The 13,701-nt window shown below is 37.0% G+C and overlaps 1 protein-coding gene across 2 annotated transcripts; it reads left to right on the top strand.

Moving 5' to 3' along the window:
* Positions 1–2,421: 2,421 nt before the first annotated feature.
* Positions 2,422–12,813, top strand: LOC124633941 (epoxide hydrolase 4-like). Of its 2 annotated transcripts, none has more exons than XM_047169322.1 (6): positions 2,422–2,766; positions 4,316–4,626; positions 7,317–7,440; positions 7,787–7,934; positions 8,528–8,716; positions 12,392–12,813. In XM_047169322.1, exons 1-6 carry the CDS (start codon positions 2,554–2,556, stop codon positions 12,508–12,510), a joined length of 1,104 nt encoding a protein of 367 aa, XP_047025278.1. In that variant the 5' UTR covers positions 2,422–2,553; the 3' UTR covers positions 12,511–12,813. The 2 variants fall into 2 exon arrangements, with proteins under 2 accessions (XP_047025278.1, XP_047025280.1); XM_047169324.1 differs by having other exon boundaries at positions 2,424–2,766; positions 7,823–7,934.
* The last annotated feature ends 888 nt before the right edge of the window (positions 12,814–13,701 follow it).

The raw sequence follows: 13,701 nt of genomic DNA, 5'->3' as shown, positions 1-13,701 counted from the left end.
ACTCCAACATTATTATACTACCTCTTCAGCCGCATTGTAAAATAACAAACGCAGCGATAATAACACGCATGCGCGAATCATTGCTCCTGACATTACTTCAGGCGCCTTAGTGTAAAGCTGAGTTTATATTGTGAAACTAGCGTTTCACGACACTAGTTTAATATATAGCTTCTCATCATCTCCCGAGCCTTTTCCCAACTGCCGCTGCTGGACACCAGCATTTTACGAGGAGTGACTGGGCAACCCAATACCTATTGGTAAAGCATAGATGTATTGTCAGACTAACTGGCTTCTGACTACACCTAATGACTACCCTAGATGCTCAATGACAGCCGAGACCTACAGCTTAACGTGTCCTTCGCAACATAGTCATTGGTGTCCAAGATACATGGAAAATCATCATCAACATCAATTGCCACAATACACAGTAATTTCGCATCATGCGATTTTTTTGATAATACTATTGTCATGCAACTAGTTTACTGTGTAAACTAATAACTACGTTAAAAAACTTTGATGTTGACGTAGCCATGGTTCCAGCGAGACCGATTAATTTCACGATATTAATATTTTAAACCAAACTAGATTCATGAATGTAACTCCATGATGCAATACCAAGAGCCACTAGCTTCGCAATCTAAATTCGTCTTTATTGAAAATCAATTTTATCCTTTGAAAGGTAGTCTGGAGGCAGACTGGCAGTCACAATAAGCATGGCTGCCACGGCTGGCCTTTCCACGTCGTTAGCAGCCGTGACTGGACGATTCTGCATGTCCTCTCGCTAACCATTAGCGTGAATATACTTGTTGTACGCGGCGGGACGTGACGTCATCGGTTATTCGAAGAAGCTGTACGTGCGCAGTATGATTTTTAGCGTGTTAAGTATTGATAGTACTTAATACTTAATTATATAATTGTATTTAATTACTTACATTGTTATAAAAAAATCGTTTTATGATAGAAATATATGATTGAAATATCAATTGGTAAGTAATGGACTATTTAACACCAAATCGAATGTTGAACTTAGGAATAAATAAAAAAATTGAATCAATTAAATAACCAACCATTTGTATATGTTTTAAACAAACCTATATATATAAATAAATTTTATGTAATGTTTCTCACATTATCCACCGAAGAACCGCTTAAAACAAATAGCATGCTCAAAAATCCCTCTTGTTTTCATTATTGTTAACATGTCGTACCCTAAATATGTTGCTGACATTATCCTCTTCGAGAGCTGAGTGCCTTCCGTCTCGAACCTCACTTAATTTGTTTTTAAATAAAACCTTCACGCCCATACACTCCTTGTGTACTTAAAACAAAAAAGGTTTTATTCAATAAACATCGATCCTTTTTACAATCGGCTGATGGACTAGTTTGCTATCTTAGTTGATAAGTTCAAGTACATTTTAGTTTAGTTGTTTTTGAACGATTAGTTAAGTAATCTGAAAAAAGATAACTGGCTAAACTGAGGCAGGTATGCAGTAATGAATACTAGAACATTTTGAATTATGCGTAGGTACTACTACTATACTAAAGTATCATTCATAAAGCAATTAACACATAGATTAGCCAGAATCTTAAAACACGTATAAGTTGACTTTAGTTTGAACTGTCAACTTATGAATTTCTTAGTCAAATCTCATTATGCATTTGTATTGACGTCCATAATAATCAATTAACGTTTTAGTTAAGGCCCAAGACAAATCCTACCTTAAAAGTTAAATTAATGTGTTTTCAATAAAAGTGGGTAGACATTAAAAAAATTATTTTATGTAAACAAGCAATTAGCGTGGAAACGAGACGGCGTAACCTAGTTCCAGTGAGTGTAAACAAGACAACAAATCAATGCAACGATCGAACATCGCTAATGAGATAGTGAGCGCACTTTGACAGATAGTTACAATAAAATATCTTCAGAAGTCTCACTCCCACTTAACGAATAGAAAAACTGACATGCTATATACACTCTAACCCTTAAGTTCTTGGTACTCGGGGAATCGTACAAAACGAAACAAAGAAAATTCCAATCATTCCCATTGTTAGACTAAAATTGCAATTATGTTATTTCCATTACTAGAATAGTAAAACAGTTTGGTCCTTGGCACTTTCTGAAGAATTCAAAATTCAGTGATATCTACGTGTGTAAGTACAAAAACCTTAATACGTAGATACGGAAGCAGCACATGTAAGTATTTCAGAGAAAGGGTGCTCTTTAAATCTATCTCACTCACTGTCACTGTCATTCTTTCAACTGTCTTGACAAAGATCAACCACAGAACATATTGTTTTTTTACAAATGTGAAATTAAAGTTCAAAACGAACTAAACCTTCTGCGTCTCACTTTCTCATCCCCACTCAACCAGCCCGCGTGATATCCGTTCGCTTGGAAAAAACTGATAAAAATGATAAGACCGCGCCATTCGTGGCCACTAGAGTAAATTACGAGACCTTTGAGCTTATCACGACATCTGTAACCGAAGTGTAGTGTTCCTCCATACTTTGAATCATACACACGTAACGTAGGAAATTAGTAATTTACTTATAATGGGTGCGAGAAATCTTAAAGTGTTACAAGTGATATCTGGGTGGCAAGCTGTAGAGTTAATACTAAAATGTGTGTTCGTTGGCATTTGGCAAATTATAGAGATTTCTGTGAAAGGGTTGTGGAAAGGAGCTAGAAGGAAAGTGAAGGATACCCCGCCGGTTGAACTGACCATAGACTCGTCTGTTGGAACTCATTGTTATATTAAAGTTATGGTGAGTTTGTATTTTTAATATAGAAATTGGAATGGTTCGATGCCGGCATTTTTGTGGTTTTATTTTAATCCAGTTATTAAATTAACAACAATTGAGTTGATCAAGTTAAACAATGATGAAAAGGACTTGGATGCTTATACAAAAACACATAGACTCACCTCCAATTTGGGTATGTGAAGTAATCGAGGCGACTTCTTTAAACAATTTCAGTATATTAACAATCAACCTGCGTAGGCATATGCATCTAAGAAAACTCCTTTAAGGGTCTATGTGGTGGCCACGAAGACTAATGATGGCAAAATAGTGGATACGAGAAACTGCGAATTAGGAACTTAATTTTACCCAACCTATAATAAACAAATTGATATGGACTGTATCAAATAGCCAATGACCTTAATTATTGTGTTCTCAGATAAAAATAATAATAAATTAATTTATAATGTAACAATTAAAGTTATCAGTTAGTAAACAAGTCGCCTGCATAATAATGAAAGTAGGTACCTAACAATAATTACCCTCATTTTTCAACAGATTCACTAGTAACTCGAAAGATCAATACGCGTTATTAGTTTTACAAGGGACATTGATGAACAATTGATTCTATTTCATCATCATATCAGCCACAGGACATCCACTGCTAAACATGGACTTCCACCATTGATTTCCAAAGGGATCCGTTGGAACTCTTGTAAGCAGCCTGGCTGCGTCCAGCGCCTACCCGCGACCAGATTTCAGATCCAAACACCTCCTTGGTCTCCTCCCTAAGTCTCTTTCATTTGTACACGTGATTCATGGTAGTAGCGTAAAATATGGACATTACAATTGGGCAATAAGGTTGTTAAAACAAAGTTAATAGTTAAAATAATTGGGCCATAAGGTTGACCACCCGTACAAAACCATAGTTAAAACAAGCAGACTTTGAAATTATTCAACCTATAGGGTTAGCCATACAAAGCACTGGTACACAGCTACATCCTGTTAGACTGGAAGCCGACATAGTTAGGAAAAGGCTCGGAGGATGATGATGAGGGTTAGGCATAGAACCTTTCAAGCCAAATAGGTACATTATCGGTCTTTTCTTTTACCTCCGTGAGTAAATACGAGTTATGTTTGAGTATTATTATCTTAAGCCGATGTTATGATGATGTTTTTTAATTACGTGGAAGTGCATTAATAATTTCGTATGACTCAACCGTATCGATCGGAAAAACTTTCTTGATAATTCAGATCGCATTCGCAAATCTAGATATGACTCGTAAAATTCTTTGTATAAGTTATGCTACGATACAATGGACACGTGCATTGGTATATGTGCATTGTGCATGTATCATCATCTTCCGAACCTTTTCCAACTATATTGGGGTCGGCTTCCAGTCTCACTGGATGCAGTTAAGTACCAGTGGTTTACAAGGAACTGATTAGTTGAACTGATGCGAATGAAATGACTGAAAGAAGTTAGGATATGTAAAGCCGTTATTTTCTTTAGAAAAGGAGAAGGAGTAAAATCGGGATTCAATTAAGGAGTAAAACCTTCTTTTTCTACTTCCAGGGCGTCAAATACCACTACGTGGAAACAGGCCCAAGAACAGGCCAGAAGGTCCTAATTCTCAAAGATGCACCCGACTCCGGCAACTTATGGGGACCTAACTGGGCGAATGCGGTTAGAAGACTAGCAGAAACCGATCACCATGTCATGACCCTCGATTTGAGGGGGACGGGAGGCAGTGAGGGGGGGTCGAGGAGTGAGCTGTCTCCGCCGAGGGCCGTTGAGGAGTTATCAGCGTTGTTGAAGGCGCTTGGAGTGACGGAGAATAGACCGGCTGTTGTAATTGGGTTTGGAGTCGGCGGGATGCTTGCTTGGTGAGGATTTTTGTAAAATTTTGATTAATTAAGTAAAATGTGCATAACGTTTTTGTAATAACTAAAGCCATGTAAGTGTAGATAAGTATTAAAATAACTTACATACATTATCTATAGACTTTTTGAAAATTTTAACCTTGTTATTACAAGCGACTAATTTATATTGCTTGACGACAACGATAAACTATCAATATGTTATCACATTAAAAAAACATGCCATTTTCAAAATATCTGGGGTAGGCATACGTAAGTATGTATTAAATTATCTCGAGAAATGAAAAAAACTTCCAGATATACCTACTTGAGAACGGTCATGTCACAAGTCCAAAAGTTGTGCAATTTGCAAAACACGATTTAAAAAATAAAAGAAAATACCTTCCAGTAAAACATTTTCACTGAAAACTATTTTAACTTTTGAATTTATGATACTTATGTAGATGGATGGAGAGGAAGAGGAAGACCTAAGAAAAGATGGATGGATTGCCTGAAAGATGATATGAATAGGAAGGGAGTGAGTGTCAGTATGACGAGTGACAGGGGAAAATGGAAGAAAATGACATATTGCGCCGACCCCAAGTAATATTTGGGAACAGGGCAGGAGAAAGAAAGAAAGAAGAATTTATGATACTTGTGAGGTCATGTTTAGGATAGAATTGAACACAATCGACAGGTAAGGAGGACATAGGTTCCTGGGTAATCAAGTAATTAAAGGAGATTGGGCAAGAATGTATGAAGTTTGGTCCAAATGTCCACCACGAACGAGACCTATATAATTAAATAGTCCACTTAATTTAGAGTAACTTTTACTAAGAAAGTAAAAAAAAAAACAATGCCAAAAAAAGTTATAGCCAAAAATGTATTCTTAATTTTCGGTAGTTTTTGTATGTTGTCATTATTATTTTTTATTTTATTCCACTTTCATTTCCGCACTTTATCTAAAACTAAGATGAGTAAGACACATTTGCATATAAACCCATATTTATTTGCCCGATGGATGTACGAATCACGAACCAATTGAGGTACCAGAAGGGCTTGAATATACTCAACGGTGCCTGGATCTAAGATAGTTCGAAGTAACTGGTGGTGTCTTCTCTCTAATAATGAACAATTCTATTTTGTCAGAAGTTACAGAAAGTACGAAAATCGAACATCACGAAAAGTAATTGAAAAAATTAAATTGAAAAAATCTATAAAATGTTTTATTTTATTTTGCTATAACTTTTTTCTGGCATTATATTTTTTTTTACTTTCATAACAAAATATGTTCTATATTTAACGGGCTATCTAGCCATATAGGTCTCGTTCGTGGTGGACATTTGGACCGGAATCGCCCATTGTCCTTTAATCAATCGTGATTCAGTACCATTGCTTTATGGGTATACTGATGGCAAACAATCGTTTAATCCCATTACTCATGCATTTCCATATTTTTATAATCTGGACAAAATATGACGAAATTCAAACTCCTCTATAAAGTTTTTTGACCTTTGTAACAAACAGCAATAAATTCTGTACTTTGAAGCAATAATAGGTACTATAAATCCTTTAAATTAATAAATGCCAAACAGACTTTATCAGATAAAGTAAAATGAGCACATTAGTCTACCATGCGTCTACGCATACCTACAACGGAAATCATCGTACGATTCTATTTTTACCAATCATTTGTTTTGACAGCGTGATGACTCACAATGTCCTTTGGATTTGTGGCTGCTCTTAAAATAAATACTTGATTAAACTTTAAACTTGTAAATACTTAGGTACCTACATAGGTGCGTGAGTTCCTAATTCACGAATGTAGCTAAGTACATTATGTAGGTAACTTTAACGAATATGTGAATCGGTGATTCAGGGAAACTATGTCAACTTTATAAAGGAAAATGACTTTGGAAAACAGTTTTAATCGTTGAAGTCTGCAAACAAAACGTGTTTTAATCATGACTAATTTCCATCTGTAAAGACCTGGATTTCAACATAACCAGGATACCGTTAGGCCTAAGTTCACCGACTACATAAACGTCCGTTTTCTTCAGTCAACTTTATACTATGAATTTTCACGTTCATTTTTCAAAGTAAACAGTTGTTTTAAAATCAAAATGTTAATTTATACTGTCGGTGAATTTGAGTCTTCGTATACTAGGCTCAACTGCCTATCTCTTTGGAGAAATCAGCGCTATGTTATAAATCCCATTGTAGTTTCATCCCATTTAGTATTTAGTGACGTATAAAATGTCGTACAACAGGTCACAGGTCATGTTTAATTGAAAGATAGACGCAATGACGCTTATCTAACTACGACTTTCGTTGTTATGTCACGAGAAACTACTGATAAGTTCTGATAAAGTGCATGTTTTGTTGCACTATCGTCTTAGGAGATAAGCAGTGCGTTACCAAAGACGTTATGAATAGAATTAATAGAATATTATCTGAGAAAGTTACAAAATTATGTCGTAGCACTTAAGCAGTTCATGGTTTATACGCACTATGGACTGCATGTAAGAACAGGATCAGCCGTTATGAAATAACAAAGGTCTGGCACCTAAGATGGTACCTAATATTTGGACATTTTACCGGACATCTGATGCGAAGACACACATCACGAGTCCTTATATAACAAGCATAATTTACGGCTCACCCGGTTTTTTTTTTAATTTAGTGCCACAGTATTAAGCAATTGAAACCTGTTCCAGGTACCTTGTGCACTCTCGTGGCCCACTGATCAGCAAGTTTGCAGTCATCAACGCTCCACATCCGAATCTCTACTGGCAGTTCCCGCCGGCTGCCTTCTGTCACCGAGTTTTACATTTTATACAGGTTTGTATTTTCAGTCTTAAAAAAAACTTGAAGGTTCTTTATTAATACTGGCCTATTTTGGCTTATTTGGAAACCATCTTGTTGCAACTCCTACAGGCGTAGAAGATTTTCAAATCCCTTTAAACAGCCTTAAGCCAACATTTTCTGTGGAACCGCGGAGAAAGAAACACCGTCTTTGTATTTTTGAGGATAATTGATGTCTTCTGTAACCAGTGCCAATGATCGATTATTGCTACCAAAAATGTTCTGTAATTCGATGTTCTTAAATTAATACCAAGCTTGTCCCTAACATTTTAGACCCTAACTAACAGAACCTATTCTCCCATATCCTCTTCTATCTTTGCAGATGCCATTGAATATTAACCCATTGTACTTGCTTCAGTGGCCGCACTTCCCGGAGCGCTGGTTCGCGGAGGGCGAGCTGAACGACTGTGACGGACGCTGGGCCAGCTCGAGGGCCTGTGATTGGACTGGCGCACTTAATTATATTAGAGGTAAGATTGTACACTAGTAGGAATGTTCGAGAATTAACGTGGCCTTAGAATAACGGACGAAAGGGGGAGCGGGTCACTAAATCGGATACTTCCTCAGCAGGATGAGACATTGATGATTCAGATCCTGCGGCTTGCAAACTTATTTTATACTTTATTACTAAACGGCTGAACTGATTACTAATCTGACTCATGTACTTTGATCGAATCTATTAAGAATGAACTTCGGCCCTACAGTGTTGCTAGTTGCTAGAGCTGTTAGTTGTATAATTAATAATAGTTGGATATGTATAATTCTCAATTGTGACCTAGGTTAACATGTTATAGCAACAGGTAATTATCTACAGATAGGTACTGCTACACAACGTTAAACGCGATATTCTATGACTTGGGCTATTTTCCTCGAAAAATCTGCATTTACTCGTGGGAAATTACCAAATCACTATTCTTATATCGAAACATTCTACTTCCTTCTTTACACCCTTCTTACCCAACTGTCTTACCAAGCTACAAAGCTGTCGTAAGCTGAAATGCAAGCCACAATTTGTATAGATCATCATAAAAGTCTAATAAATAAACATTCTTCATAATTCCAGGAGCGGCATGGTGGCACGTAAGACCAGGTCTCCGAACCTCAGCGCCAGCGTTACTAGTAGGCGACAAGGACAGTGCCGGCCAGTTGGTGGCGAGCGCCCAGCATTGCACCACGTCGACACTACGGCTGGTGACGAAGCCTGAGCCCAATAGCAAGGAGCTAGCTGTTGTGTTGCTGGATTTTCTTATATGTGAGTTATATATTGATCCTGTGTAAATAGTAGTTTTTTTTTTTAACGACGTCAAAAATCATTATATGACCCCTCTCGCTGTGGTAAAAACCGTCGTGTTCGTAGGCCTTTTATGTACAGTCAGCGTCAAATAGTTAGTGACACTCAGGGTATTCAAATAAATAGACGCAACCAAAAAGTCAATAATATCGGTACAAACAAAGTTTCCATATTGTTGTCAACAATATATTCGCTCAAAAGGTCGAAACGTTTAAAATGTCATATAGATCGGTTCAGTCAAACCGCCATAAATATGGTTACAGTCATCCCGCCAATGGTATCCAAGCATTATAAGTGTTCAAAAATATGGAACACATTAGAAAAATGAACTTTACTGCTTTATATTTTAAATATTATTTCTCACGTCAACATTTCACAAAATGAAAGGGATAGAAACTTCTGCTGTCCTTTTCATTTTAAGCATGACGTCATAGACATGTCTTTTTGTTTTGTAAATAATTTCGTGCATAGCCGTTTACGATAAGTACTTATATTTTATGCAAGAAATAGCCGACTGGAAATAGATGTAAACCTCATTGATAATGAGTATGAGTACATATATCTCATAGAGAAAGAGTGCTTATCTATGATTCAATAACATGTTCATGTCACAAATGTATGTTGCTTAATACGAAATTATTTCGTATTTAATTTAACTTTTGTACTTAATTAAAATGACCACATTCCGTATTAACGACAAAATGAGCACTTTTTATCAAGTCACTTTGGAACGTATAGAACACAGAAAACTCTCAACGGGTGTAAAAATAAACAAAAACATTTTTGCTTTAATTATCTTTATTTTTATTTTTTTTACTAAAATCGTGTATAGCCACCCTCTGCTAGAATTACGTCAGAAAGACGTCTTCGCATGGATTGTACCGCATTATAGCAAAAATTGTCTCCTCTCATGGAATCCCAGACTTCTTCGACGTGAGTCCTTAAATTTGCGGTGGTTCGTGCTCGAGTACTGTCCCATACCTGAACCATTTTGCCCCATAAATTTTCGATCGGGTTTAGGTCGGGACTATGAGGCGGCATCGAAATTAATTCCAGGTCCATGTTACCATCCAAGTAATTTTGAACAACTCTGAAGTTGTGCACGGAACTGTTATCTTGGACAAACCTAATCCTTTCATGGGGAAAAAAAATCCTGGCTGTTGGAAGCAAAACGTTTTCGAGTATGTCTTTGTATCTGGGGCCATTCATTCTTCCTCCCACTTCGACTAGCTCTCCTGGTCCGCTTTGGGTCATCCATCCCCAAAATCCTAAGGTGATTCGGCCACTGCGGTTGTTAGGGAGGACATTTCTTTCATCATACCTTGTGTTCGATGTTCGGTATAGAGATAAGCGTCCCTGAGCAGACGAACAAAAAACTTTTTCATCTACAAAGATCACGTTATCAAAATTGAAATTTAAATAATTTCGTGCGAATTGTAAACGCTGCGCTTTAAGCCTCGGTGTTAATATAGGCTTTTTAGCAGGAATACGATGGCGTAACCCATGCTCTCGCAGGCGACGTCTTATTGTGCTCTGTGATATACCAAATTCCACAGACATACTCCTGGAGTTTATAAAACGATTGCTAATAGCTCGCTGCACTATATTTCTGTCTTGATTTATACTCGTTTGACGTGGACGACCAAATGAAACATGGTTTTGCAATGCACCATCACTTTGCCATCTCTCTAGCCAACGGTATACGGTGTTTCTCTAAATAAAAGAAAGAAAAAAAACTGAAGAGATGCGAATAATTCAATTCGATTCGATATAACTCATCTAAAGCGATACTTACGGATATTCCCAATTCATTTGAAATATCTGTTACGGAAACACCTTCCTCTCTCAAATATATAATTCGGTGTTTTGTGGTCTCACTAATGCGATAAGTAGCCATATTTAAGCATGAAAAACTTATTTTTAGCTTGCTTTAGTAGTGAACTTGACATTGATATGACTGATAGATAATATAATGACATGCAAACAATACTAGATTGCCTAAAGAGGTTTTCATGTTTGGGAAACCGTTTACTTCTAAAAGGGCGGCCGCACACTTCAGATTTTTGCGTCGGGTTCCCGATGCGGTTATCAAATCAAGGTACCCGAAGCCGTCAATTCCATAGAAAATATTCTTAAGCCGCACACGCACGATTCTGCCCGAATGATTAAAAAATCTAACGTCCGACCAGGATGCACGAGCAGTGCATCGGATCGACTCGACGACCGTTCAAGTAACCGAATCGGGTACCTGAAGGCACACTCGCAGTACAATTTCTATGTAGCGGTGCACACATTCGGTTCGTTCGTACGGGTTTGTCTCCAGATGTCCAGGTCGCCTTGGCCATCGTGCGGTGCGGACGGACGTACGTGGTGCTAATTAACTGTCAAAAAGTATCCCGTATGTTTATGGAACATACGTCATGACGACTTAAACGATAGAATTAATCTCTGTGTATTCCCAATAGCATCGCTTTCTTTTCTTTCATTCTTACATTCTTTTGACATTAGTTGCTAATAGAAATTCGTAATCTCCATTTTTAGTTAAAAAAAAAAAAAATATATAAGCGTTCTTTGATACAATCGCCAATACAATCAATCGCCTGTATGTGGGACTCCTCCGATCGGGTTTCCAATTGGAGAATCAAATCAGGTACCTGACATGTGCGGCCGTCCTTACATGCTAGTTTATTTTTCTAATGTGTTCCATATTTTTGAACATTTATAATGCTTGGATACCATTGGCGGGATGACTGTAACCATATTTATGGCGGTTTGACCGATCTATATGACATTTTAAACGTTTCGACCTTTTGAGCGAATATATTGTTGACAACAATATGGAAACTTTGTTTGTACCGATATTATTGACTTTTTGGTTGCGTCTATTTATTTGAATACCCTGAGTGTCACTAACTATTTGACGCTGACTGTACCAGGGCCGCGATACCTCTTTCGAACAATCGGGCAGCCGTGTAAATTGGAGCTTAATTATTGAGCGAGGGTTAGTGGAACTGACTTTGTCAATCACGAGACCTGCAATCAATGCTGGTGATGAGGTCAGTTTAGAATACCGGTCCTGGGGTATTATCGGTGTTGGTAACACGGTCAGTGACGTAGCTAGATAATCGTACAGTTTCATGTGACGAATATTTCGTCCATTGCAAGCTAACCAAAACTTGATTACTGACTAACAGCCAATTTCTTCATCAAAAGTAAAAACCATAGTAATGTCATAAAGTAAAAGTAGGTAACGGTCAAATTCGTTTTATCTATTAGTTTTGCTGTTACTTTAGCCTTGAAAAACGAATTTGGCCGTTTTACTTTATGACATTACTTTGGCTTTTACTTTTGATGAAGAAACTGGCTGTAAGGATTCACCAACCCGAGGTCAGAGGTGTATAATGTGGTTTCTGGCTTAACAGCCTTTCCACATTATAGATATTTCTGCGCGACATAGCTCGGTTCGTCCGGCGGTAACACGTGGTATCTAAGGTTATTTTTCTACCTGTAGATAGATATCAATTGTTGAGCGACACCGCTTTGTACGAACCGGGTTTTTCCGCTCTGAAAATGTGAAAAGCCTGTGAAAGTTTTATTTCAACAGTTCTCCTGACTGACTGATATCTTCTGTTTCAGCCAAAGAAAAATTTATAGAAGAAGTGCCAAGAGGCCTTATGGGTCGTATGTTTGGCGCCGTCGCCGACAGAGGACGCGAACTCACGGCAAGGTTGGTACTACCGCCTACACAAGCCTGATAAATGTGAAACTACCCGTAAAAGGGAGTTGGAAAATGTCTTTTTGAATTGTGGAATTAGTGGATGTGAAATTGCTGTTTTGGTGTAAATAAAATTTTTAACTATGAGTGAGATATGAAAAGACATTCATTGTGCAATTTTAACAGTTTATAATTTATGAAAAATACAAAAAGTACATGAGGCTGAATATGCTGTTAAAATTGCACCAGAATATCCAGTGAGGTGTGCTCTATTTTTAAATGTATTGTAATGGATTGCTCAAATATTTTTTTCATAAATAGCATCAAATTTCAGTGCCATAAACATAGTTATAGTAAGGCCCATTTTCACCGACAACATAAACGTCAGTTTTTCTTAAAAGTTTACTTTTAAAAGTGGAACATAGAAATTCATAGTTATAGATAGTTCAACTCAGATTTGCGCGCGGCCCTATGTGTGCGTCGGCTTGTAAATATACAACTCTCATTCGTGTGACAGTGACGTCGTCCGAGCATGACGTGTTCTTATCACTTTTTCTTATGGGTACAGTCGTTTACGAAAATACTAGTTATTCGCGGAGAAATTATTAAGGAGTCAGATAAAGCGTTTCAAAAAATATAACGACATTCAAAGCTTTTTATTATTAAATATAGTTTTTCATTATTTTTTCATACGTCTTTTCAAATTGACATTGACAGTATCTAAGAATTGAATACTCCTTAAGTACATATTTTCTAGCTCGGGGTACGTGGACAATAAATAAAAGTGTGGACTAAGAATGTAAAAAGAGGTATAATCTAGTATAATAATGTAAACAAAATGTGTGGGGAATTTTAAAAAGTTATATTGCTTCGCATAATGTCGACCAAAATAACAAAATAATGAAACTCATAAATGAACGTTTAAGTCAAATTGATGAAGGGATGTGGCGTAATACTTGTCGACATGTAGAAAAGAAAAAAGAAGAATACTATAGACATTTTGACATTGGAGTCAGAATTTATAATTCTCTTTGGAGAGTAGCGAATCCGAAAATTCATCATTTGATTTTTCAAATAGCGATTCATAATCATTATAAATAAATAAACATTAAATTACGTAATAACTGTTTTTCTTTAAACCCCCGTATACAACCCCTAAATAACTGTATTGTACCCGACTGTACCTCTTGTCACGCACACAAAGTTACTGTATATGTACAAGGGTTACCCA

Source organism: Helicoverpa zea, chromosome 10, assembly GCF_022581195.2.
Source record: "Helicoverpa zea isolate HzStark_Cry1AcR chromosome 10, ilHelZeax1.1, whole genome shotgun sequence".
Classification (NCBI taxonomy): domain Eukaryota; kingdom Metazoa; phylum Arthropoda; class Insecta; order Lepidoptera; family Noctuidae; genus Helicoverpa; species Helicoverpa zea.
This window is presented reverse-complemented; position numbering and strand designations above follow the sequence as displayed.